We start from the raw sequence: 27,624 nt of genomic DNA on the forward strand, positions 1-27,624 counted from the left end.
CAAATTGCTGTATACACAAACAATTGTTTTTTCCTTAAATAGAATGAATAATTTAATGAATCCAAATCCATTATCCCATCTCATATTGTTATTTAATGGATTCAATGTATATTGTCCCTCCAAAGGAGATTGTAATCTCTTTCTTTATACTTATTTTTGATAGACAACTGCCTATAGCAGTTATGGACACAAAATAGTTCCTCACTGAGAACCTATTGGATTAAACTGATCCAATCTCAGGATTCTTGATACATTAACCTATTTCCCCTTTGTTTATATCCTATTTTATCCTCTTAAATCTCAGTGTTTGGTTGTATTGTATGAGGACAGGGCAAATTCCTTTTATTTTTCATTTTTTCCTCAACCCATAGGGGAAAACACTGATAGGCATTCTTGATCTATTTAGAAATTTTCCAAGTATGTGGGCATTTATCACTGTAACCAATACTTATAGCTTCGAACAAAGAGTGACTCAAATTGGAAGTTTTTAAGTTATGTAAAAGAAACGTTCTGCAATTGAGCTGAAAACTCTGCCAGTTAACAGCTGTCATTATTTTATTGTTTGAAGAAGATATTCCCCCTCATTCTTTTCCAACATTTCATTTATTGCCTCAAAAAGTCTAATACACCAAGGTTTCCTGTTGGACCCCAGTTCGATTTAAGAAATGAAAAAGTAAATTCCTTTTTTCCTTCCCTGTACTCCTAGCCTCTTGGTATCCTGTACCTTTAAGACGGAAGCTCTCTGTTGAAAATACAACAATGAGAATGATCCCACAAACTGCCTTGCATGTTTATTAGACACAAGTGGCTTTGGCCAGGAAGTAATTGGAACCGGTTAGGGGCAGCTGGGGCAGAGAGCAAAGGAATTTAGCAGAGTAGTTCAGAGATACTGCTGTAGTGGAGTTGATTCAGCTTTTAGACTCCACTAAAAGAAAATGAAAGTCTGCTATGGAAATCATGAGAAAAAATAATGTGGGAACATAAGGAGAAAGGAAAGAATATTTTTCTTTATCTACCTTATCTATTAATTGTTGTAATTGATATGTTGTGACCCTTGATGAAATTTTCCTGAGAAATTGTTTTTATGATTCCTATTGTCATTAAAACAAAGATATACAGATTGGAAAAAGAGAATTTAAACAGATGAATGCAAGAACAAGTGGCCACAGAAACTCAGAAAAGAAACCTTGGGCAGGAAGGCAAAAGAGAGGTACATTTGTATGAACCAGACAAATACTTTGATACTCCCAGGAGATTGATGCATCTGGGAATAAATAGCTGAACATTCATATTCTCATGGGTACCTCACATGTGCATGCTCTCACACACACAAGAAACACAAAACTGTACAGCATATAAAATTACTGAATAATGTGCTTAACTTATGTGGTAGTATTTTTCCTGTCAATGGAAGTAATCAGCCAGAGAATGGATAAACATCTGTCAGAGATGCTGTTTAAAAGTTTCTGCTTTAGTTGGGAGGTTAAACTAGATAAACATGATGTCCCTTTCCTACTCAGATTCTGTAATTCTGTAATTCCAAGGTGATTCATATTTTTGGAAGATGACTCCCAAAATACCATGTGTCTACTGTTTCTATGAGAGAGTCTTTGTTGTTGTTGTTGTTGATCATGCTTCCTTTACGCACTGTCCTCCTCAGCCCTTGCCTTTGGCCTAGGACCTCACCAGAATAAACAGTGGAAGCCTTTATTTACTTTGAAAAGTTTAAGTGTTCCCACTTTCCTGGCTGGCCTGGGAAGATGTTTGATAACCATCATGAGTATCAAATGAAGGTTGCTTCGGTGTGTGTTGTAAAGCTTGTATTTCCTCCTAGACTTTATTCTCGGACTTGCACAAGATTCCTGTGGCTTTAACAGTATGGGCTAGGACTGGTTGTGGAATTCTTTTCTCTGGGTGGAGAGAGAATTGTGAAGGGCTTGTCCATGGCCATTCCTTAACTCTTTGCAGATGGGAATGTATCCTTTAAGATAGCCCCTTGCCTAACACTTGGTGGTTTATGCCAGGCCACTTAACTTAATTGGTTATAGCATGGTGCTAATGAGGCCAAAGTCTCAGGTTCTTTCCCCAGGTGGGCCAATTACCCCGCCTGCTATAACTTCCATGGTTTGGTCCTAGTTTTGCTCCTGGGAGTTAGAGAGAATGAATCTGCTTTCTTTTCTTGACAGGTGTTCAGATATTTAAAGAGAGCTATCATTTCTCCCCATAGTGTTTTCGCCAAGGTACTATCCCCAGTGCTGTCTCTTGTAGATCTGGTTCCCACTGTTTGACTTTGTGTTGCTCTCTTTTGCACCTCATCAGTTTGTCTGCAATTCTTCTTCATTATGGTGTCAAGAATTGCCTGTGATATCTTGAATGTTGTTTGATGAATGAAGAATATGACCAGCTTATTGCTTCCCATGGTTAGGATGGTATATGATACTATGTCATATGTATGTATGTCTATGTATGCTATGTATAATTGCATATACTATAGATCTCAACTTTTTAAACAATAGGGGTTGTGAAATTGTGATTTATTATCAGCAAATATTTGATTTGTATACTTATTTTATATACTTATATATTTGGGGTTATTCTAAAAAGTTCTCAAGTGAAAAAGCAAAGCAAATAGAAGAAATTTAAGAGTATAGTATAGTATAGTGTATTCAAGTATGGTATATAATAGCATACTATGCTGCATATATAAATGAATGTATGTATATACATATATATGCATATCAACGTATACTAAAGTATAGTATGTGGTATAGTAAGTTTTAACATAGCATATCATATGTGTGTATACATATGTATGTATATGTATCTGTGTTTGTATATGTCTATACATATATTACATGTACACACACGTACGCATTCACTGGAGAGTATGTTCATTACATAGTATAATTATACTATATAACCACATACATAGTATATATTATATAACCAAAAATATTATGTTGTATACATAACTATGTAATAATACATATTTGAATATATGTAATACATATAGAGAGAGAGCATTCAAGATCACCTTATTGTTTTCCCCTTAGATAAGTACATCTTAAAAATGGCTATATTAAAAATATGATCAGTGAAAATTCCACGATCACAATAACTATGGCCAATCTGGGTCTCTGCCATTCTGGTCTTTTACAATTGATGTTTTTGGCCCTAAATTTAGAATTGTATATTTGTCCCTACTATAGTTCTAGTCAAAGTAGAACTAGCTGTGATATTGAAAGCCAACTATGAGGTCAGGGACCATGGAGTACATAGAAGTTGGAGGCAGAGGTAGAACAGTAAGTGAAAGCTGAGCCAGCAGAATAGGACAGTAGGTTCAATCCTCCTTGAATAGAAAAAGGTAAGTCTTGTTTCAGACTTGGAGACATCTCATATTCTCCCCTCTCTAATGAAACCTGGCCAGGATCTGGAGGTGGGATTTGGCAAGTTATGTTAGGAAGATGCTGAGTAGGTTGGAGTAAGGAGTGTGGGGTCAGAAATAAGATCATGTGGTGACATCTGGGAATAGATCTAAATTCCCTGACTGAGGATAAAGACCAGAGTTCTGACTTGGAAATTCTTGCTTTCATAGTTCCCTTGAGCTGTCCTACATAGGTGAGCGGCATGAGCATAAGCTCACTAAAGTGTCCTTGGCAGCCGAATCAATGTAAGAGCTTCAATATTAATTTTTATTTTGCTGTAGAATACAAAGGCAAGTAAAAGACAAGCACTGTGGGGTTGGGATATAGAGGGTGTCAGGGAAGTCTCAGACCAAATTGAAGTGGGGACCAGGCAGGGTGGTGAATATTTTAAATCAATAGAATCATAACATTTTAGAGATTCTTTACTTTGAAAAACACATCAGTTTTTTCAAGGTAATAAGATAAAATAATTTAAGAAAGGAATGAGTATATAATCAAATGCTCAACTGGATATAATTGAGTATCAAGACTCATGGGACAGATATTAAAGTCAGGTACTAGAGAGATTGTAGTAGGCAGGAATTTGCAGGGGAGTACTGGAAAATGTGGAATTATAACTAAACCTGGTGAAGAGTCTTGTATCCAGTAGACACCTAAAATAGCAATCGTCCTTAAAGCCACAAAGAACTGGGTTCAAGACTTGCCTCAGAAAAACACTGTAAATCACTGGGTAAATCACTTACCTTTTCAGTGTTCTATGCTGCTTGTAAAGAAGAGATACTGACTTGCATTGGTAGAAATATCCTTCATCTTTGAGCTCCTTTTACCACTGATCTCAGTACCAATAAAATCACAGGCCCAAATCTTATCACCTTAGCCCTTCTTCATCTTCTTTCCCCCTGGAAATAGGAGAGAGCAGTGTAGTCAAAGAAAGCATCAATAAGGTATTTGAGACAGGTGATGGTTGCATGGGTGAAACCATGAGGTAAAACTAACTTCACTCAAATGGAGCATTTTTGAATAGAAATAAGAACAAATAAGATTTAATAGCTGTAGATTGTGGAGGACTTTGAAGGCCAAAAAGATGATTTAAGAGGAAATCGAGAGCTATTGAAAGTTTTTGAGCATAGATGAGAATCAAGTTTTAGGAAGATGTAGTATTGCTTGCCAGGGATCTTATCTTCTTACCTTTCTGGCATTACAGGCCACATATGTATTTGGAGACAGAAGAAACCTCTATATCCCTGTGCTCTCCCTCCTCTAAATTGAAGCTAAAGTCTACTTTGAAATACAGATTGAAAAGACATATTGACTAAGACCTTCTTTTACCTATGAAAGGCAGAGACTCTGTATTTTGTGATATAGTAGATGAGGATGAAAAAATAACGAGAGCAAGAGAATGTAATTTGTACTTGCTGATAAGTTGGTTTGTTCTCCACCCCCCTCCTTGAGACAAGTCTGTTTTGGTGAAAAGAAATAGCAAAGGGCAAAGAATGAGGAGACTTGGGTTTGTTTCCTGCTTCTTCTAAACATGATCCTTTCAGCAAGCCAGTTGAGAAAAATCTGTTAAATGAGAATAACACCTGCTCCAGTTCCTTACCTCACAGGATTAGCGTAATAATAAAATGTGATAATAAATGGGAATAGTGCTTCAGAAACACAAAACACTGTACTAATGTCAGATTTCATTTTTATCTTCCTAAATAGATTGTAAGCTCCACAAGAGCAGGAAATTTTGTTTTTGATTTCTTTGTAAAATTAGTTTCATTGTTGCACCCAGTAAACATAAACATAAACATGCTTATTCCTTTATTACTGGCAGAAGGATAACAGTGTTGAAAGTGAAACAAAACAAAACAGAAAAAAAATAACCTTTACCAGATGAAACCTTTTCCTATAGCAGTACAATTGTATCTATTCTACATCCCTTACTTTTTCACCAGACACTGAGAATTAACTGAAATATTCTTTCCCAATTGAGTTTTCTTCTCCAATTTGGTGCATCTAATTCTATTCAGGTCAACATGTCTGTCCTAGGCCTCAAGGAGTGTATGGTCTTATCTTAGAAATGGAATTTATAATCAAATCACTTAAAGAACCACAACAAACAGGATATTATTAAAGTGTCCAGATGTGTTTTACAGATGAGAGGTGCGATCAGTAGTTGTTAAATATGAATATGTGGACAGAGAATTCCAGATTAGGTATCCCATTGTCACTTCCTTAAGAAAGGAGTTGTTTAGTTTGCTGTGTCAGATAGATGCATCTCAGGCACTCTTAATTGCCAGGGAATGAGCTTGGGCTCTGTGGTTTTATTCTAAGGCTAGAACATTCTTAAGTCCTAGTAGAATCAAGAAGAAAAAAATACAATTCTGTATTGTGACAGTGGTATTGCTAGGCATTTTCCATTTTTCCTTGAACATTTTGACTTGAAAAGCATTTCATTCATTTAATCAATAATAAACATTTACTAAACATCATCATAGCACATACAAAGATGATTGAAAGGCTCCTGCAATAAGCATTGAGGACAGAGATTGTAGTGACAGGGAGACTTGGATTGTAAGAGTAGGTCTAACAAAGAAACAGGAGTTGAACTAGATCTTGCAGGATGAGTGCTTATAAGGGCAGAGGATGTGCCAGCTCATGTTGGGGACAGGAACACAAAAGGTAATACAGACTAGTAAACAGTTTTTAATTTTAATTTTTGTTTTCCTGGTTAGAGGAATATGAAATGACTAGATTAGTGAAGATCCCACAACCTTAATTTCTGGATGTGGATAAAACAAGAAAAAAAGCAATAGTTCACATTGACAGTTAGGTGGTGCCATAATTCACAGAGCCCTAGATTGGAGTCAGGAAGATCTGAATTCGAATGTGACCTTAGACACTTAGTAGCTGTCACTTAAAATTCCATCTGCCCAGTCTCTTCATCTGTAAAATATAATCTGTAATAATAATGGAAAAAATCTCATTTTTTATTTTTACATTTTATTGTATATTAATAATACCTACTTCACAGGGTTATTATGAAAATCAAATGAGATGATATTTGTAAACAATTCCTTTCACATAATTAAATGCTATATGAATTTGGCCTTCATCATTATCATTACCATCATAGCCATCATCATTGTTGTTTATCTCTGCCAGAGTAGAGCCTAGACCCTGTCACTGATGCTTCTCACCTCTTTTCTAGCTCCCTTTCTTTGAGTCTTTTAGGGCCTTCCCCTACAAGCAAATCCTCAGCAGGCCTTCAGCAGCAGTGAGGCATGAAGCAGGATGGTCTTGTAGCAGTGCAGAGCTGAGTGTGATTTTTATCTTTAACCATAACTTAATCTGGGAGTGACATCTGAGGTACCTTGGGAGTTTCTGGACTCTAATGAGAATATTTCTGTGGAGGAAAGGGCTCATCTCAAGGTAAGATCCTGTAAAGCACCTCATTTTGTGGAAGATTTACTTCTAGGGGCAATGTTTTTAATGTTAAAAAGCAAAACTGAACCTTACCTTGGCTCTTCTACTAACTCTTAGTGGTATTCCCTCACTCAGTTTCTTCAACTTGCAAATGAGCATGATAATTCTTACTGAATGTACAGGGTGGTTAAGGATGATAAAATGAGATAAAAGCTATGAAAGCACCTTGAAAAGTTTAAAGTGTTATATAAATGTAAGGTATAATCATCATCATTATAATAATTATTGTTATTATTATTATGTGACTGCAGTCTTGACAGACATGCTCTTTGGAGATGTCACCCAATTTATTCCTAAGTCCTCATTCAGTTTTTATGTGGGGATTTATGATCTCTTTCTTCCGCCTTCTTCTCTAATGTTCTTCCTCTTTTCCCAGCCCCCAACATTTGTCTTCCCTCTCCCTCGTTGCCTCTCTTTTAATAAAGCCTGCAGACGGGGTTGTGATGAACAACAGCTGCAGGTTGGGTGTAGTCGGCAACAGAGTCCAGATCGCCTACACATGGTTTAATTGCCCTTTGTGAAGCCGCCGGGTTAGAGGTCAGCCCACTTTGCCCATCTTTGTCACTTCTCAGTCATCTGTATCCTGGTGGCAGTTGTGTTCCTCCCTGATCCCCTCCCCTCCCCCCTCCTTCCCACTCCCCTTTTTTCCTGGTATAGCCCAGGAGGGGGAAAAAAAACCATCTGCTGAGTTGGCTTTCAGAAGAGTTTTTTTTTTTTTTTTTTTTTTTTTTTTTTTTTTTAAATACCAATTTCCCTTTGTTCCAACGCAAACTCCAATCAGGACTGGTGTCTGCAGGGTTTGGAGAAGGGCTGGTATTGTGTTTCATGCTCCCTGAGGAAAGGTTGTCCACTTTCTTCTTTTCTCTTTGATTGGATTCCCTGCCATTCTGTGAGTGAGTCAGAGGTTGCAGCTGCTGCTGTCAGCTGTGGAAGGGGGGACCCCTTGTTTAAGAACCTACGTGTTAATCCTTTGCCAGGAAAAAAAAAAAGCAAACCACCAACAACACACAGCTTTCCACCCACTCTGGGTCCCCCTCTCCCCTCCCAAGGCATAGACAATTTTCAATGTTGGCTGGAAATACTTGACCACTTCAATTTAGGCTTTGCCACATTTGGGAAAATTAGAACTTCTGGATTGGGTATATAAGCTTTTCTTGTTCCTGCCATGATTCCTTAAACTGTGATTCCTTAAACTTATCACAAACTATATGACCATTCTGGATCACAGTTTCCTCATTTCCTTGGTAACAACAGCTAGCACTAATATAGGATTTAAAATATACAAAATATATCTTATGGTAAAACATTCAGACAAGAAATGAGAATATAAGGCAGTAAGATAATGACACATTAAGTTGTGTGGTACAGAAAGGGTTACCATCCCTTTCTGACAAAATTTTATGAAGAACTGAATGCCTGGTTGTTTTTGGTATGTACTATTGCTCTGATATTCCTATTAGTAGGTCTCAGTAGGGCAGTAGGTCTCACCTGTTACAGGTGGTATGAATCCAAGGGCATTGAGTTTGAAATTCTAGAGATGCTAATCTGCTTTTTATCTCTACTTTTAGGCAAGACATTTAACATGAACATCCAACTGTTTGAAGTATGTATAATAATATTAAAACTATAATAATAATAGAATATATAATATCAAAACTGTAAAAGACCACTGATTAAAACTTAAGATAGGTCTTCAAGATAGAAGGCATCATTTTAAATGCAGCAAAAATACTCTCTATTTTTTCTTTCTGTGGTTTTCTACACTTTGTACTCTTTCATTTGTGACAATTTCTCTAATGGAACATTTGTGGTAGTTCAACCAGAGCTCCTAGGATTTTTTTGTGGGTAGCACTGGTCAAGTTATGGGTGTTTTTGCCTCTTCATCTCTAGACTGTATGTTTTAAAATTTCTTGGATGTTTATAAACAGAGGGGTCTATTTTCATGCAGTGAAGGAGAGTAGAGATTGCCAGTGCCCTAGATTTAATAAATAATCCATTCATAAAGGATTCTCCAGAACAGTGACCTAGGAAGGGAAAAGCTATTATCCCAATATTAATAGCTGCAGATGACCCAGAACTTGAGTAATCAAAAAAACCCAGTGGGATACCCATAGAAGTAAAGGGAAAAAATGTAGCCAGATGTGGTCTCTGGAGTGGTCCATGGCCATCCTGCTGGCTCTTTTCTGAACATCACACACCTTGTCTAGATGGTGTGGTAGCTTCCACATCCAACTCCAGGGATCCCCCCCTCCCCACTGTCTTTCACTTGGAAAAACACAAATGATAACATCAACAAGGGCATCTCCATTTCTTTGAACTTTAAAAACTTTCAGAAATGTGCATGTCATGATTGGTAAGGATCTTCTTGAGAAACTTATTTCTAATCAGTCACACGAAGTAGTTTTCTTTCTTGGTCTGTGAGGAAGCCCATTTACTTGAAGCTACACTTGCATGAAATAAGATACTGGAAAATCAAATGCTACTTTTCTCTTTTCCTAGATTTTAATAAAATATATTTGGGAAAGTAAGGCATTCAGACAAGAAAGAGTTTGAGAATATAATGAAGCATTAGGTTGTGTGGTATAGATGAAAGAAAGATGGGAAAAAGTCATCTGTAGTCTGCTGGGAGGAAAGAATCCTGGGCTAAGAGTCTGATTTTCTGAGTTTTGGTCTCAATTCTGTTACTAACCAGCTAACAAACATTATGTCAGGTATTCAATTCCTCTGGGCTCCAGTTTCCCCATTTTTCCCCCTGAGGCAATGGGATTAAGTGATTTGCCCAGGGTCACACAGCTAGGAAGTGTTAAGTGTCTGAGGCCACATTTGAACTCAGGTCCACTTGACTTCAGAATTAGTTCCACATATTTTTAAAATAATACTTTTATCTTTCCATGCTATTAAATAGTTTTTAAAGACTTTCACTTACATTATCTCATTCAAATCTTCCAATAGCCTTAAGGAACCAATGTGACTAAGCTGATTTCTCTGTGTATTCTTAATTCTTAGCACATAGAAAATACTTAATAAATACTTTTTCATTTCATTCCCTCTCTCAAGTGCGTTAACATATATAGAAAACTTTGCTAGCTGTTGTTACTGAGGAAATGAGGAAACTGTCATCCAGAGTAGTCATATAACTTATGAGTAGCAGGGTGCCATGACTAAAACCTGGACCTGTTGATGCCTTATTGAGGCATCATTATGTTTTACCATACTAGATATTTTTCTAAACAAAAAATTCCCTGCTTCTGTGTAATCAATGTGGATTAGAGCTATTGTGTAAAGTCTCATTTGAATCTTGTAGCCATGTAGAATGCATGACTATAGTCTGTCTACTTTTTAAGTCATGTTGTATACCTGCCTGCCCTTTAAAGGGAAAAGATGTTTGAAGAGCATGGAGAGACTAGAAAATATATGGTTCATGTGCCAGCAAATAGTGACTAATGCAAAGACACTAGGTTGTTAAAAAAACAAAACAAAAATTGGAAACATTCACTTATAAAGATAATAAGAAAAGAGAAGAGGAAATAAAAGGCAGTTAACTGGGGAAGAGTGAGATTGTTTATACTATTTGAGAAGAACTAAGCAATGAGAAAGAAGCTTGAAAGACAATACATATAGTTTTTCTGGAAAACTAGAAAAGATGGTTAGGTTTTTAGAGCTGTAAGGGATCTTAGGAACCATTTGTTTCAACACATTTGTTTTACAGATTAGAAAACTGAGGTTCATAGAGGTGATCAATGCTGCCTAGCAACTTAATAGCAGATCTGGGGTTAGTGAGGGAAGGAGACCTAGTCCTGCTGGAATGAGGGTTTGTTGAACCCTTTTTAGGGCTGGTCACTGTCTATCAGGCATTCCATTCTTATATGTGGCTCGAGGAAACTATAGCCTGGTTCACACCTTGATAAACTAGTCTCAGCAGATAGGTTAAACCAGATTAAAGATAACCAATGGGATTCAAATCCATTGGTGATATAGGAGGTCTATCCCAAGTATGTGAAAACTTTTTCTGATGTAATGGATAGATGAGAAATTTGTTCCAACAACCATAAAGGTGGCTAAAGCAGGTGGAGCACTATCAAAGACACCCAAGTTATCCACTGCATTCTGGCTCATCATCAGTTGTCTTAACTTTAGCCTTACCATTGGATTTCAGTGACAGGTGAGACTTATGTACAACTCTGCTTCACCTAAATCCAATTCATTAAAGTTAAGATATCACCCTGTGATATCATTGATTCTCTTAGAAAATCTAGGACAAATAACAACAATGAGAGATCAGGTCACCCTAATTATCAATCAGCACCTTTGTGATAATACCAAATCATACTTTCTTACTTTGAGGTAAGTTAGGGAAGATTGACAGGTCACAGAAGAAGGAAATGAAAGAAAAGAGTATTGAACACCATGTATATCTTGAGTATTCAGAGTTACATCAATATGTCATATATCTAAGAGAAATCAGTGATATCTTCATGTTATATATTTGAGGGGAACCTGATATCATTTGGCCTGAGCTGAAAAGGGAGGTTCATTTACTACATATATGACTTTGGCCAAGTCACTTACAATTCCTCGGCTTAACTTTCTTCATCTTTAAAAGAAAAGAGTGGCATTAGATTGCCTCTGAAATTCTTTCCAGCTCTTGGAATCACAGAGACCAGCTGGAACAAAATGTTAAAAGGTGGGGATGGGCAGGATTCTTACTGCAGCAATTGAAGAATCTTGTCTGTACCTCAATATTCAACAGTTGATTATTTCCCTTGTGTTCTTCTCTGATTGTTTCATTGGTGCTGGTCTTATGTTTGTAACTTTTAAGATACTTGAGGATAGGGGCTATGTTAAGTGCACATGTCACAGAACTGAACACCATGCAGTGTTTAGTATATATTGTTGATTCATTAATCAATTGGTTGATAAGCAAAGTCAGTGATGAACTAAAATGAAAAGCCATCAGTAAGTTTTTTTTTTGTTTTGTTTTGTTTTCTTTTTAAGAAAAGACTCGGGTAAGTGCAGAAGGAGCATACTCTTGTGGGATGTGGTTCTTGTAAAGGGTTTTCTTGAACTGCTGGTCAGTGCTCTAAGGAATCTGTCTAGTATGGTAATAATAGCTAATTGTGACAGCTAGCATTTATATAAGCACTTTCAGATTTGCAAAGAACTTTCCAAATATATTACTTCATTTGATCCTTACTACTGATCTGAGATTTAGGTGCTGTTATTATTTGAATTTTGGAAATGGGGTAGACAGAGGTCAAGTGATTTGCCTGGGGTCACACAGCCAATAAATAACTGAGGCACTATTTGAACTTTTTTCTTCCTGATTCCAGGTCCAACATTCTAAGCCTTGTGCCAGCTAGCTGCAGAAAGAATTGAACCAGAGAGAAAGTATCTGTGTTGAAGATATAGGCGATAGAATGAGCAGTAAAGGAAATGGCTTTGAAAGTATGGAAAACAATAACAACAAAACCCTCAATTACATAACTTTAAGGTTTTTGTTTTTTTAATAACATTTTGTAGCAAAATGGTAAGAGAAATAGTGCAATCCTATTTTCCCCATTATCCAGATAGAGAAATTGAGTCTTAGGGAGATTAAATGATTCGCCCTCTATTTGTACAGTTGGCAAATGTAGAGGAGCACTCTCCTCCACTGAAATCAAGTCTCTTTCTGCTATGGCATTAATCTTTCAGTTGTGTTTGGGGTAATGTGAATATCTGCTCAGGAGGAGACTATGGTTGTTATATCAATAAGAATAGATGAACTGCCATGTGTTAATAGAGGTTAATGTACATGACATATTTCAGGAAGGATAATATTATTAAGAGGAATAGAAATATTGAGAGAACCTTTATGGTACAGGGATAGAATGCTAGGCTTTTTGTCTAGGAGACCTGGGTTCAAAACCTGTCTTTGACAATTACTGTGTGACCACGAGCAAGTCTTTTACTCTCTCTAGCCATGATCATGTGCAAAATGATAATAGTTGTATTCATCTCAGAGGATAGTTATCAGGCTTGATAAGATAATGTATATGAAGTACTTATAAACTTTAAAGTTTTACATAAATATAAGTTATCACTTAGTGTTGTTGCATCCTTTAAATATTTCCAATTATTTGTGTCCCCATTTGGAGTTTTCTTGACTGAGATACTGGAATGGTTTGTCATTTCCTTCTCAGCTCATTTTACAGATGAGGAAACTACAGCAAACATGGTTAAATGACTTCCCTAGCCTAGTGTCTGAGACTGGATTTGTACTCAGGTTTTCCTGATTCCAGACCTGACACTTGATGCACTATATCACCTATCTGCCTTATTATTTATAGATTTTCCCAATGTTTTCTATACCTGGGGTTGGGGGGTTGGGGCATATTTCAATGAGTCAGTCTGCAAACATTTGCTGAATGTCCACTATATGTGTCACATTGGATTAGCTCAGGAGCACTGGGACTCTTCCAGGGATATGCTGTGTGGTCCAGGCCCATTATTGATGTTCAGGACAACTTTGCCTCTAAAGAGCCTACCAGGTCCTACAGGTGGGTAGTGCAACTTGCTGAGGGGCTGCCCTGCCATGATCCACCTGCTTTCTGCCTCCAAGGAGCAAGCCAATGCTGACCTTCTGGATGCCTGAATTGTCTTTCTGCCTTACTCTTGGATGACAGGTGACCTTTGCTCCCAATTTTAGGCTTGCAAATTAACTCTTGCACCAGATTCTTCACAATCTGTGGCCTCGATCTGGGAAGCTACAGTGGTTCCCTTTGTTCATCTCATTTAATACAGAGAGATAATTGTTGGCCCTTGGTGGCCCTCTCCTCCTCCCTAGGGCGGCCCATCTGTGTCCTGTTGCAAGGCGAAAAGCATAGAATATCCAATCAATAGTAGGGAAGAGCTGGATGAAGGAGAATCATCTTCAGAGATATGTATGAAGAGCATTCTTGTCACTGTATTTCACCTGCATAACCAGTACACATTGATTTTGGTAAATACATATGTAATGCTATTTCTATAATGTGTCATATATGTATTTTACAGACTGTTCCATAATACATATTATATAAATACACACACATTTAATGACTAATGTTTTTCTTGAAAATGGGTCAAAAGACCCTGCATTATAGTCCTGACTCTGTCACTAAGTTGATATGTGACCTCCATCTTATTTTGCATATCTTTACAATGGAGAGGTTAAACTAGAGAGTCAGATGAGTTCCCTTCCATTTTTAAAAGTTCATGATTCTGTGACAACTCTATGTGATGTCTCTATTTTTATAAACTATTGTGCACAGATTCATGCTTACCTGCTTCCCAGAATCAAGGATATTAACCAGCCTATCTATAAAGCAATAATTGCACATTTTCTATTCTAAGAAACTAAATACGTACTTTTGTTAAGGAAAAAAAAAGTAAAGCAAGTAACTAGATCTCATTTAAATCTAGATTATGTGTAGAAATCAAAAAACATAGTAGCAAAATGGGACTGTCTTTGGGCAAGAAGTCTCACCTTGGCCTTGCTCAGGGCTTGGAAAGATTAATGCATAAAGCAAATCCCACCCCCCAAAAAGAGTTTTGTACAACTTGGATATATTTAGTGGTAGAAGACAGTGTCCTCCAAGGAGTTTAAAATCTTGCTGGAGAGAACATATATGTGGAAAATATATAAATGAAACATAGAAATGAAAAAAAAGAAAAAAATGAGGAAATGTTTGCCAGTTGTCAGATGAGGGGTTTCAGACATGGAAGTGCTGGAACAACAAAGGTCAAGAGGTTGGACAGTGGGAGAAAGACTTGGCAGAAGTGGAGGGTTTGTCTTGGAGGTTAGGTGTCAGAGATTTTTAGGAGCTAGATTTTGGAAGGGCCTTGAAGAACAGATTGAATGGTTTGAAATTGCTGTGTAGACAATCATGGCTTTTAAGTAGGGAGTACCCCTTTTCAGCTACTTATTACAGTAGGAATCTTTATCTAGAAATTGTCTATAGGCTGGACAAGAGGGCAGAGAGACTGGACATAGGTAGACAATGAATAGAAAAGCTCAATTATATAGTGATTGTGTACCACAAGTTGCTGCTATTCTCTTCCAGATGGAAAGAGAGCCATGAAAAGTTATAATTTCCAGCAGTTAAAATTCAGTGGTTAAAGAAGCTTGATAATTTCTTTAAAAACTTGTAGAATATAGCCTGTCACATGTCATTTGTTTGAAATAAAGGGAGATTAAAAAAGAGATCCTACCAATGAAGTGAGGAAAAATCTTATGAGGTGATACCCATCTTATCATATGGATAAAACACTACTAACTCCCAACTTCTTATTCTTATTCTGTATGTTTACAGATTTCTTTAACTGACATTGCTGCTACTCTGTTCTGTTATTATCTTTGTTGAGAAATTTATCAGATTTTTGCTGATTTTTCTCCTTCCTAGCAGGGAACTATGAGTTTATTTCCTATCTTTTAAGGAATTGGGGCATTTAGGTGGTTTCAATTTCTCTTTGTAATCCATTTTATTTTTGCTGGGCTTTTGCTCCCATGCTTTGGCTGCTATTGAGTTCTCCAGTACTGTAGGGAACCCTTTAAACACTCTCTTTGTCATTGCTTCCTCAAATAAGCTTTTCAGCAAAGCAAAATAAAAACATCAGTCTGTGTGTGTTTCCACCTTTACCCTTCTTGAACTCATTTTAACCAGCCCAAATAGGAATTCTCCCAACACAGCTTGGGGTGAAATATTTCCTGTGTGAGAAGGAAGCAAGAAATACTTATGGCCAAGACTGGGATTCCCAACCTCCTCCCCTTCCCTCCCCGCCCCCCCCAAGGTGAGGGAACTGGGTAATGGTGTGAAAGAATGAATTAGTTATGGCAAATCTTGTTAGTGTCCATTGTAAGCAGAGAAGCTGAGCCATCTGGGACCACTTGCAAAATTGTTCCCTGTTTGTTCAGTGTACTCACCAAAGCAAATCTTTGTGGCTTTTGAGAATTTGCATACTGTCACTTATTTGCCAACTGGAGAATATCTGAATGTATGGAAATATGAGAAGGGAAACTGTATGTGTGGGGTGAAGAGCCCAGAGTAGATATGGCATTAAAATTTTTATTTCAGAAGTTATTTTGGCTTGGCTCAAATATTTGATAACTCTTGGGAAAAAAGAGGCCCAGCCTATAGGGAAATCCCATTTTTGATTTGAGCGGGACATTTTCAGTCAAGATCTGTACATGCACATTGTCTTCTCTTTTTCTCTAAACTTTTTTCTCTTTTTGCTATTGCTTCTCCTATCATTGTGTCTTACTTTCTAAATTATTGAACAGTGGTTTATGTGGTCCAATGACAAAATGTGTTTTTTCTGGTGGTTTGAACAGTAAATGGGTATGAAAGATGTTTGTTTCTTCCTGGGATGAAGTGTTCTCCCAATCCCAAAATTCATATATAGTCATTCAAGAGAACCTCACTAAGGATGTTTTGCTAGATGGTATAATGAATAGAGGACTGTTTAGAGTCAGAAAAAGTAGAATTCAAATTTTGCCTTAAACACTTACTATCTGTGAAATCTGGGCAAGTTACTTGAAGTTTCATCAACTGTAAAATGAGGATAATAAGAGTACCTACTTCTCAAAGTTGTTGTGAAGACAAAATGAAGTACTATTTATAAAGAGCTTTGCAAATTTTAATGCACTATAAAATATTTGTTGTTATTATATGAAGTAATAATAATAACTATTATTATTGTTATTGTGAAATTATATGTAACACAAAGTTCCTGGCCACAAAGATCTTTAGGAGAAAAAAAATGTGTGTGTGTGTGTGTGTGTGTGTGTGTGTGTATAACACACATATATGTCTGTGTATAAACATACTAAGATATAGAAGCCTGGTTATACATGAGTGGTTATCTACAAAGTACTGTAAAGAGGAATTAGAAACCACTTTTGACTAGGCTGATCATCTAAGCAATCTTTGAGACAATCTTTCCTTCTAGCTCAAGATCTGGACTTGTTAATAGAGTGAGAGAAATAATGGGTAATAATTTTAATGGACCTGAGTGATATCTATGGAGCTCATATTTCCCAAAGCTTAAAATGTAGACTATGGAATGATAAAAGATCTTTACAAAAATGTAAGATAAAATATTATTAATATTACATATTATAACAACACATTGTTGCTGTATTTTATAATTATTCTTTATATTGAAGAATAATAAAGATATTAATGAAGCTTGGCAAATATATTTATATATTAATGTAGGCCTATGTTGTATGCAGAACTTCATCAAAGGGCATATTTTCTATTTTAAATCTTTTTTCTGGGATTAATGATTTCTGGGACATAAATATATAGAGAGATTATGGTGATCATAGAGATTATGTAGTTCAATTCCCAAGCATTAGTCAATCAATCAAGAAAATTAAAGCATTTAAGACAGGAATAACTGGGAAATGGGAAAGGCTTACTACAGAAGATAATGGGTGAGGAGTCTTGAAGGAAATCATATATTTCAAAAACACTAGTGAGAAAGGATGGCATCCCAGGCATAAGGAACAGCTAGTGCAAAGGCCCAGAGATGGGATATGACTCATATTGAGAGATGGCATGGCAAGGAGCCCACTATGATGTCTTCAATAGAGAGTGCATGGGTGGGGAAGGAAGTGATGTGTAAGAAGAATAGAAAAGTAGGAAGGGTCTCACAAATGGAAGAGTAGCCTGAGGCCTACAGGAGAAATGACTTGCTTAGACTAAAATCTAGCTCTCCCAATTCTTCTTCCTGTGCTCTTTCTACCACATCAATCATACTTACAGACGTATCCCAGCTAAAAAGCAGCCATTGTGACTGCTTTTGCCAACATGGGTGCTGCCCCATGTTAAACAGACTGTTCTCAAACTCTAGAATTAACAAATCTCACAGTTGTAAATGACATCCCTAGAGAACAGACACAGAACCTATCTCCTCTTAGAAAGTTTGTTCAATCTTTTTTCTTGGCCTCTCTTATTAAAGTTTGCTGCTTCTCTGTTGAACTCTACTGTACATGCCACCCATGTACCCTGGAGAACAAGAGAAAGGAGGCTTTTATTTCCCAGCTGCCGTATGCAGCATTCACAGGGTAAGCAGAGGGAGGGAAAGAGGAATGGGGAGGAGGAGGTGGTGAAAACATTTGTCTTTCAATATGGGCCTGACATGAAAGCCTCCCTGACTGGCGTTTTGAGAACCAAGCTAAGTAACGGTCTCAGCAGAGACAAAAGACAAAACTGACCCACTAGTTATGCAGTTACTTAAACATGATTTACTCTGCATAATGCTTGCTGGGACCTGGGGGTCTCGTTTCTAACGAGCCAAGAGACAGCACAATTAATTATATGTGAAGGACAGATAACAGACAGAACACTGCCCATTGCATCATGTTAAAAAAAATAAAAATAAAACAAAACAAAACAAAACCAAAAAACAAAAAGCCTTCTACCACATATGTCCTCTCCACCCCCAAAAATAAAATAAAATAAAACCTCACATAGATATCAGCCCATATTATTAAAACTGGCTAAGTTCAGCCAGGGGCAGCAATTTCTCATCAACTTGGAATACAGTTGAGGAGAACTGTGGGGTAGAAGGATATGACAAAGTAGTTGGGGGAGTGGTCAGCTGTAATCTTTCCAAATACAGATCCTGGGGACTGAGGATCAAGGATGAATTGCTTGTAGATAGAGCAGAAGGTTTATGGTAGGATCTAACCCACTGCTTTTACTACCACTATTTTCATCTTGTGTTTGTGACTGAAAGCCAGGCCTAAGCAAGTAATCTTGATGATATGCAGGAACTGGGGAGGGTGAGAGTGCAGGGGAGATGAGAGTGGGGAAGACTTGGAAAGCAGAAAGGGGGCTGGAGGCCATCATTTAGACTAGCCGTGATATAGGAAGCTTCCCTACCTACTTAATGTGTTAATTTTCCTAATCATCTTTTGAACATTCAAGCAAATCCCAGCAGCGTGTTTATTACTCTAATTGAATTATGAGGGGGTGTCGTCATTTTTCCCTTTGGCTAAACATAGTATGGAGAAGAAGATCCTTCTACTGTGGGGCCCTGCTCTACCACTGGTTCTGGGATGGGAAGATTAGAAAACAAAGGTCACTGGATTAGGGGATAGCAGGGTCAAAGGTTAAAGGAGAGAGGTTAGCAGTAGGCAAAGGCCTAGGATTGAAATATTTGCTGAATGCTGACAGGCAACAGAATAGAGGCAGACAAGTGGCAAATTCCTGTTTTCTCCTCTAATTGAGAAAATATTTTGAGTACTATTCAGTCAGACTGCATAATGAGCCTGAGAGAAAGAGGAGAGACAGAGAGAGAGAGACAGAGACAGAGAGAAAGCAAGAGAGAGACAAAAGACAGAGACAGACAGAGAGAGAGACAGAGACAGGCAGAGAGAGACAAAGACAGAGACAGACAGAGACACAGAGAGAGCAAGAGAGACAGACAGAGAAAAACAAAGACAGAGACACACAGAGACAGAGAGAGATGGAGACAGTGAGAGAGAGAGAGAGAGAGAGAGAGAGAGAGAGAGAGAGAGAGAGAGAGAGAGAGAGAGAGAGATTGTGTGTGTGTGTGTGTGTGTGTGTGTGTGTGTGTGTGTGAGAGAGAGAGAAAGAGACAGAGACAGAGACAGAGACAGAGAAGAAAGCTTTCTTCAGAACTATGTGCTTCATCTAGTGAATTGTGTTTGGAGAGCACATGCATTCTTATTGCTTGTTTAAAGAAACGGAACTGGGCTGTGTGCCCCAGAAGTATATATGTATTGGGGAGGAATAAAACTACTTGTCAAGAATCACCTCCAAATAGTCAAATATTTTAATTTAGCCCTCTTTGCTCTTGGACATAGTAGATGATTAAAGATGTTGCAAAAGGGAAAATTCCTTTTAAAAATTTTAGTTTTTGAAGCTAGTACACTGACTACCTGTAGCTATTATAGTTCTATCACATAAAATCTTTTGCAATTATTGAATCTTTAAATTGTAAGGGTATATAGAGATTATCTAATCCTCTCTTTTTACAGATGAAGAAACAGAGGTCAAGAGAAGAAAAGTGACCAGCCATAAGGTCACACAGCTAGAATTATGATAAAGGCAGTACTAGAACCCAATTGTGTTGAGTTCTAGAACCTTATTCTAGCTGATTCAGATTTTTGGATAACATGTTCTCTTCTGTCCCTTCTACTTTCCGTAATCCGTAATCAACTGAGCCCTCTCCTTTTTCGTCCCATAGTTGACAGATTTAGTAATAGGCTAAAATGTTTTCAGTGCTAAGGAAATGACTTTTTACTTAGAAATGTGTGATTAGTGAAGGGGGAGGGAGGTGGTTAGAGTAGAATCAGGGAGAGGAAGGGCCAGAGTTGACTTGTCTTTTATCCCATAACTGATTGGAAGTAGAGCCTCATCCCAGTCTATGTGAATTCCTGTGATTTCAGGCCCTCAAACCTGAAGAATATTTCCCAAAGATCTCATCATCAGGCTTTAGCACAAGGATGTTTGCAATGAGGCAGTGTTTTTAGTAGGAGAAAAAACAAAAACAAAAAAACAAACAGTGGTCTTGGGCCCAGAATCCCTAGATTAGAGGCCCAGCATTGTCTGTTATAAGCTTTATGACTATGAACAATTTACTTGTGCCTGTCCTTGCTTCCTCTCCTGCTCACAGGAATGCTGGAAGAATCAAATCATATGTAAAATTCTAAGGAAGTGTGAACTTTTATTAATATTGTGTTTTAGGTAGTATTAATTGTAGTCATTATCATTTGGGCACAAACACTAGTTGATTGTGAAGTCAGAAAAGGCAGTATAGGCTAATGGAGAAAATATTAGATCAAGAGACAGAAGATATGAGCTCTAATTATGACTTGCCAGTTAGCTGTGTGACTATGAGGAAGATCATGTTACCTCCTGGGTTCCAGTTTCTTCATTTATAAAATGATATTGTTGGACTGAATGGTCTCTAAAATCTTTCCAAGCTCTTCTTCCTACCCCCAATCAAATGATATCAATTCTAAGGAGGATGCTTTATAAAATATCTTTGCTTTTTTCAGTTCAGTCACTGGTGTGTGAGAGGAACAATTTACAAATGCCATTTTAGAGTCCAATTGAATTGTCATGCCACAGCTGATAAAGACTTACTGCTTGCCAGAGGACCCAGTTTTCCTTCTTGTCTGTGGTTGCCATCTTTCCATTGTGGCAGAGCCTGAAATAAGAACCTATTGTACTTGATTACATCATATGACCATCCTAAACTAATAAATCTTCTTTAAATGCTGCTTACAGATTTTTTCTGCCACAAGTAAAACCTAAGCTATTCAAGTTTGAAAATACTCTCAGATTTTATGAAAATCCTTTGTTAACAAGTACTCAATACTTAAAGGATCTGTGGATTTAATTAGTGTGGGTACTCTATCCATTCACCATGATCTCAGCCCAACCTACAACTCAGGAGATGGTCAACCTGGTGCTGAGCCTCTCTGAATTCACTTAGGTTAATCATCAGGGAAAAGGAACATAGTCCATGATAGCCCATACCAGAAATCTTTTCATCTGGGTAAGACCTTCCAGAGATTCTCCTTTATTGCCATGGTCTTGGAGATCTCATGATTGCCTCCAGACCTCAATGACTCATTGAAATAGGATGGTGGAAAAAGTTGTTATGTTGAGATGTATTTAAAAAAAAAAAAAAACAGTATGCAATTGCAAAATTTATGCTCATTACTGAGAACTCCCTCTCCCTCCCTCCCCCCAATCAGATGGATCATGTAGTGAGAAGAGTCTTGGATTAAGGTTCTAGTAGTGTTGGGTATCTGAATCATTTACTGCCTATAGTGTCCTAGGTCTCTCTTTCCTGATTTGTCAAATGGGGATAATATTCTTGCTTTGCTTACCTCATAAGATATCAGATGAATTAATAAATATAACATGATTTTGAACAATGTAAAGCACTGTCTAAAGGCAATAAACTTATTACATAAACAACATTTTTTATAGTCTAAACTTGGCCAGTGCCAGAGTCTCTCTCTCCTTGAGGCCTATTTCCAGGGTATTAATTTGAGTTGCTGAAATAATTCATATCTTGTTGGTATTTTTAAATTTTCTTAACTCATTGAAAGAAAGGGAACTTTGGACTTAAACCTTTGATTGCAGTATATATGGTGATATTTTTTCTTAGTCACCCACACAAAAACAATTAAGAAGTATTTCATTCCTCTGGGTTTGATTTCATCAATACAGTGTGAAGATCATAATAAATTATATAGATGCATTTTAGTTCCTTTCATCTGATAACGTCCTAAGGGCTTCTTTCTGTGATATATAGGTAGTCAATAAAATGGAAACACTATATTAAAGCCTAGCCTACTAATTTGTATAACTATGTTAGCACCTTGAATGATTACTTGATATTTAACTTTCCATATGGAAAAATCCTTGAGTGCTATTTTATAGTAACTTCTCCTTTCTTTTTCATATCCCAGCATTCATTGATGGGCAGTGAAATTGAAGAAAAATGTACAAAATTGACCCAATGTGTAACAAAGATTGGTAACCACATGAGTGACAGGATACTGAAGTTATTTGTGCTTCTTTATTCCCTTCACATACAACCAATGGTCATCTCTACCAACCTTCCAAAAATGAATTGGATGTCCATCATTAAAATCACCCTTTTAGTGATTGTGTTATTTAGTGATTTAGTTAATATTTCCTTAATGAAGGTGAGCAGAAACTATTGATGCAGCAGCAAAGAGCCTTGGGTCTGGAGACAGTCAACTCAAATTTGAGTGTTGATTCACTGCTTTTTACCTTTTGTGACATTGGATGATTTAGTTCTGGTCTCTAGGCCTCAGTTTCCCCAATGGGTTAAAAAAAAAAGATTTGAGAGACAGCTAGATAGTACAGAAGGTTGAACACTAGTCCTGAAGTCAGGAGGACTTGAGTTCAAATTTGGCCTCAGACTTAACCAGCTGTGTGACCTGGGCAAGTCCTTTAACCCCAATTACCTTGCCAAAAGAAAAAAAAAAAGAAAAAAAGATTTGGATTATTGACCTTTAATATTCCTCCCAGCTTTAAGATTCTAGTAAATACAGACATAATTAAAACATTAGCACCCACTGACAGTTTGTTAAATTAGCTTTTATCAGATAGACAGATATCAAATTAATTTGGAGAAAACCCTGAGAAGATAGAAATAGGGTAGGTACACTTTCCAAGACAGAATGGAAAATGGAAAGAATGCAGAAGATTATATTCTGAGGAGATGGAAAATTTGAGTGAAGGAGACTGCCAGAGATGATCCTGGCCTTCAGAAGCAGAATAAGACCACAGGGCACTGTAACAGAGGAATATAAATGGTCCTAGATTGTCCCTGGCTTATAAAGAACAATTTTCTCACCTGACAGAGCCATCGGTAATTTTTTCCTCCTTGATACATCTAGAAGTTTTTTTTCAAAGGGTAGATAAAGTGGGAAAATTGGTGCTGTGATCCCAAGAAAGAGCCTAGGGTCAGGCAGGAAAGATGATTTAGTTTTCTGGGACACAGATCTGAGAAGTTAGTCTGTTGAACAGTCTTTTGTGTATCAGTGAACTATTAGCTATGATGGAGCTGGAATGGTAATGCTAATGCAATTCTTTGGACCATTATTGTGCTTAAATGATTCAAACAGTAAGTCAAAATGGAAGCATTTATTGCAAACTACTTACCCTCAAGGAGCTGACCAAGACAGTACTGTATAGTGTGTGAAGGTAGGGACAAGAGATGGGATAAGAGATGTCTTTGAGAACTGTAGTAGTTAAGAAAGATTTCATGAAGTTGGTAATGAGACTTAAACTGAAGCCTGAATTATTTAGTTCAATTTAATTAGTGTTTATATTAGATGTCTCCTGTGTGTAAGATGTGGCCGTGGGTTCTTGGGATGCAAGGTGCAAAAACTGAAAAATAGTCTCTGTTTTCAACGAACTCACATGTTCTCCTGGGGGATATTTAATACTGATCTTTGAATCAACATGTACTTATTCTGTGCTATCCCTAGTGATAGATAGTATATGTACATGTATTTGTGTGTGTGTATGTGTGTATTCATGAGTGTGGGAGAGTTCTCAAAATATCTACCATTTGGGAAAGCTTATAATTTACAATGTCAAGAACCCGCAATTAAGTGCTAATCGGATAAAATGATAGAAAGTAGGACAGAATTGAAGATCACTGACATGTAGTGGTTCTGGGAGGAAGTCAGACTTCTGATGAAATATTGGGATAGGAGTAGTAGAGAGACTATATTGATGGATGGGGGTGGAAAGCAAAGGTCCACAAAGACAGGTGAATATTAAATGGGTTAGAGACAGTGAGGTATGAGAGGAACTCTCAGAGCTAGAATTTTATTTGTCAGTTGGACGTCTTTCCTTTCATCCTCACCTGTCTCTTCCCCATTTCTACTTACTCTAGTTCTATTGCTCAACCTTTTTGCCGTGGACTACCCCAACAGCCTGTGCTGCCATGCTTCTCTATTCAAGAAGTTCCTTATATAGGCAAATGTCATAGGTATCATTCCCTTCCTGGGATGAATCAGTCAATCAGTCAGGAAGTATTTAATAAATACCTACTGTGGGCCAGACAAATATGTGAATAGTGTAGCATGGTGTAGTGGATAGAGTTCTAGAAGAGTCAAGAAGAACTGGGTTCAAATTCTACTTCTTACCCTTATTAAGGGTGTGATCCTCAGCAAGTCACTTATTTTCTGAATCCATTTCCTCATTTGTAAAATGAGGAGTTGTATTAGCTGGCTTTTAAGGTCCTTTCTTTCTAAAATCCATGCCCCTACCTATGAATCTTCATGCTTACATTGTCTTAATAGAGTTCTTCTTTCTCTTCATATTTCTTGTTGCCCTGGAAAGGAATTTTGAGAGAGGAAATACAAGGAAAGAAAGAAGAGATAAGGAATGATCAGAGGAGGTGAATTAGGAAGATTTGGTGATGTCTAGAGTAATTAGTGATGGGATGGTGGAATGGCACTAGGAGACACAGGATTGCTTCTCTTCTTCCCTTCTGATTACATATGAGAAAGGCACTACTTTGTATTAATTAGTGAGCTCATCCTCCTCTTGTAAGCCTGCCAGGAAAGAAGGCAAACATAACTTTGTGAGCCTTTCACTATGAGAATTGGTAATGGGAAGGGTCTCTGTGGTTGGTAGCAATTGAGTCAGCACAGTAGCATGGTGCTATGAAAAAAAACTTGAAGCAAAGATGGAAGTAGTTGACCTGATCTTAGGTCTCAGCCTTTACAAGCTTATTGTGTGACTGAGTAAATCACCTAACCACTGTCAGTTTGTGCTTTTGTATCTCTTAGATACTACTTTACTGCAATGGCTTTTGGAGCTAGTTAGCAAGAGTTATATGAAACTGGGCAAACAGTGACTATGGCTGGACAGGCTGTTTTGAGGGGTAATGGATTCCCTCTAAGTAGAAGTCTTCAAGTAATAACAACATAATCAATTTTTAACATTGTTGTGGAAGGGATCTTGGGCCAGGTATGTATTGGTATGGATGACCTCTAGGATACATTTCCAATTGTGAGATTCTGTAATTCTGTGAAGTTGCTTATGGAACTCTGCTAAAGTAGAAAGGGGAAAGAGAATAACCAAAAACATGATTGTGTTCTCATCTCTGTCTTTTCGATAGCCTATCCATTTCCCAAATCCCAAAGAGACCACTAGCCTTATGTAAACCCCTTCTTTCCTCTTTTGCCATCACCACTATTAATTATTGAATCTCATAAAATCTCAAGCTGGAAAAATATTTGAGATAATCAATACAACATACTCCTAGGAAAATAATAGTCTCAGAGAAATTAAATAATTTGTTTAAGGTCATTTAAATAGCAAGTATTAAAGCTAGATATGAATCCAACTCTTCTGATTCCAAATGTTTGTCCATGACAGGCTAAACTTGCCCTCTTGATATTGTAGGTCTCAGGATGTCTCAGTCATTAACATACCTAGCAGGCTTGGTTTAAGAAGAGGTGGGATCTGATGGGTCGGTCAGACTGTTCTTAGGAACTTAGAATTCTGAATAGCTAGGCCATCATTCTCCTCTTTTATTTTTTTGTTTATTTTTGTGAGGCAATGGGGTTGACTTGCCCAGGATCATATAGTCAATAAATGTCAAATGAATGAGGCTGGATTTGAATTCAGTCCTCCTGAAGTCAAGGGCAGGAACTTTCCACTTTGCTACCTACCTGCCCCCTTCCTCTTTCTTCATAATTGGTAGCTGCAGGAAAATGATAATTATAGGCTCAAGAATAGGATCTAGATTTCAAATTTATATGTGAATTTTCTTACATAAAATATTTGCATTAATATTTGCTAAATTGAATGATGATGTTCATCACTTTATTTGAAGAGACTCTGACTTTTTATTTTTAATAATTCAGATTGCAGTAACCTATAGGTATTCAGAATGGATCATGGTTGGATAATGGTCATAATTGGGAGGCAGCCTGATAGAAGTGGATTTATGCTGAATGGGGAGTTGGTAATCATTAATATTTCCATTACCAAGTAATTAGCTATGTAAACCTAGACAAGTCACTGTGCTCATGTTTCCTCACCTGTAAAATGGGAATAATATTATTTATCAAGAAGGCATTTTGTAGGCAGTAAAGCACTACATTAATGAGAGCTGTTGAGATCACCATAGAAAACCCACAAATTCTGATCCTAGGGAGTTTGTCTTGGTATTTTATCTTGCTTGTTTAAAATTGCTAGCTGAATGTTTCTAAAGTAATTTGTTTACATAGTGATTATTTATTCAGATGATCCTAGTACATTCATAAATTTTACATTTTTTTCCTTAGGAAAAAAAAAAAAGAAGGCTCCCCTAGATTTTTTGGCCTATCCTGTTCCAAATCCCCTCTCTAAACTTCTGTTTTGTTCTTTATCTTCCTAGCATATGAAAATATCTGTCATCTAAGGTTAAAAATTTCCTACAAAGGCAACTGCCCAGTAGTGGAAAAAGGGCCATCTTTAGAGCTAGGAAAATCCCAAGTTCAAGTGCTATGTTAGACACAGAGTGTTTGACTGAGCAAATGACTTAACCTCTTGGGGCACCCAGGCAACTATGTTAGTGTCTAAATTTCAGAGCAGATGCCAATTTGCATTGATAGAGGAAGTTTCCTTATCAAGAGTTCCCCACATATATGAAATCACAGATTTTGTCTTTGATAAAAAAGACTAATGTTGTTTGGGGTGGGGGAGGAAAGAGGAAGGACATGTGTTAGTAAAAAGCTGAAGGATACAGGGTAAATTTTGACCTTAGTTTAAAAGAATCATTCTGTATCATTTCCTCCTTCTGACTTTTCAGCTATTCATAGTTTGTTTCCAAATATGATATTCTCAGAATTTAGCCTGTTTCCCTATAAAGATGAGCAAAGCTTTGAGATTCTGGATTTTTTTTCCTGTTTTCTTAAACTTGCTGAAACTTGGCTCCAGTCATCTGAATTCCTTAGAACCCCCTGCCATCTTCATCATGTATAACCAGAAACTCCTAGTCTCCAAGAAGCTCCCATGCCTGGGTAAATACCAGAAGTGAACAAAAACTCTAACCTTGTGAATTGACAAGTACAGAAATGGATACAGTTGTTTCCACTAAGTGAAAATACACAGATGTATTTCTAGACTGTACCCTAAGAAAAGCCATGATACTGTATTTAGTTGACTACTGGAGG

General features: G+C 37.2%; 1 protein-coding gene across 9 annotated transcripts in view; it reads left to right on the forward strand.

The window, feature by feature from the left end:
* Nucleotides 1–27,624, forward strand: part of SETBP1 (SET binding protein 1) — a 468,541-nt gene that overhangs the window by 29,105 nt on the left and 411,812 nt on the right. Inside the window, exon 1 of one of the 9 annotated variants that reach the window (XM_074279249.1) lies at nucleotides 7,634–13,878. The exons of the other annotated variants lie outside the window; for them this stretch is intronic. Coding sequence (XP_074135350.1) covers nucleotides 13,822–13,878 — 57 coding nt within the window. The 5' untranslated portion in view covers nucleotides 7,634–13,821. Of the gene's footprint in view, nucleotides 1–7,633; nucleotides 13,879–27,624 lie in introns of those variants that run through there. 9 annotated transcript variants of the gene reach the window in all.

Source organism: Sminthopsis crassicaudata, chromosome 1 (assembly GCF_048593235.1).
Source record: "Sminthopsis crassicaudata isolate SCR6 chromosome 1, ASM4859323v1, whole genome shotgun sequence".
NCBI lineage: Eukaryota > Metazoa > Chordata > Mammalia > Dasyuromorphia > Dasyuridae > Sminthopsis > Sminthopsis crassicaudata.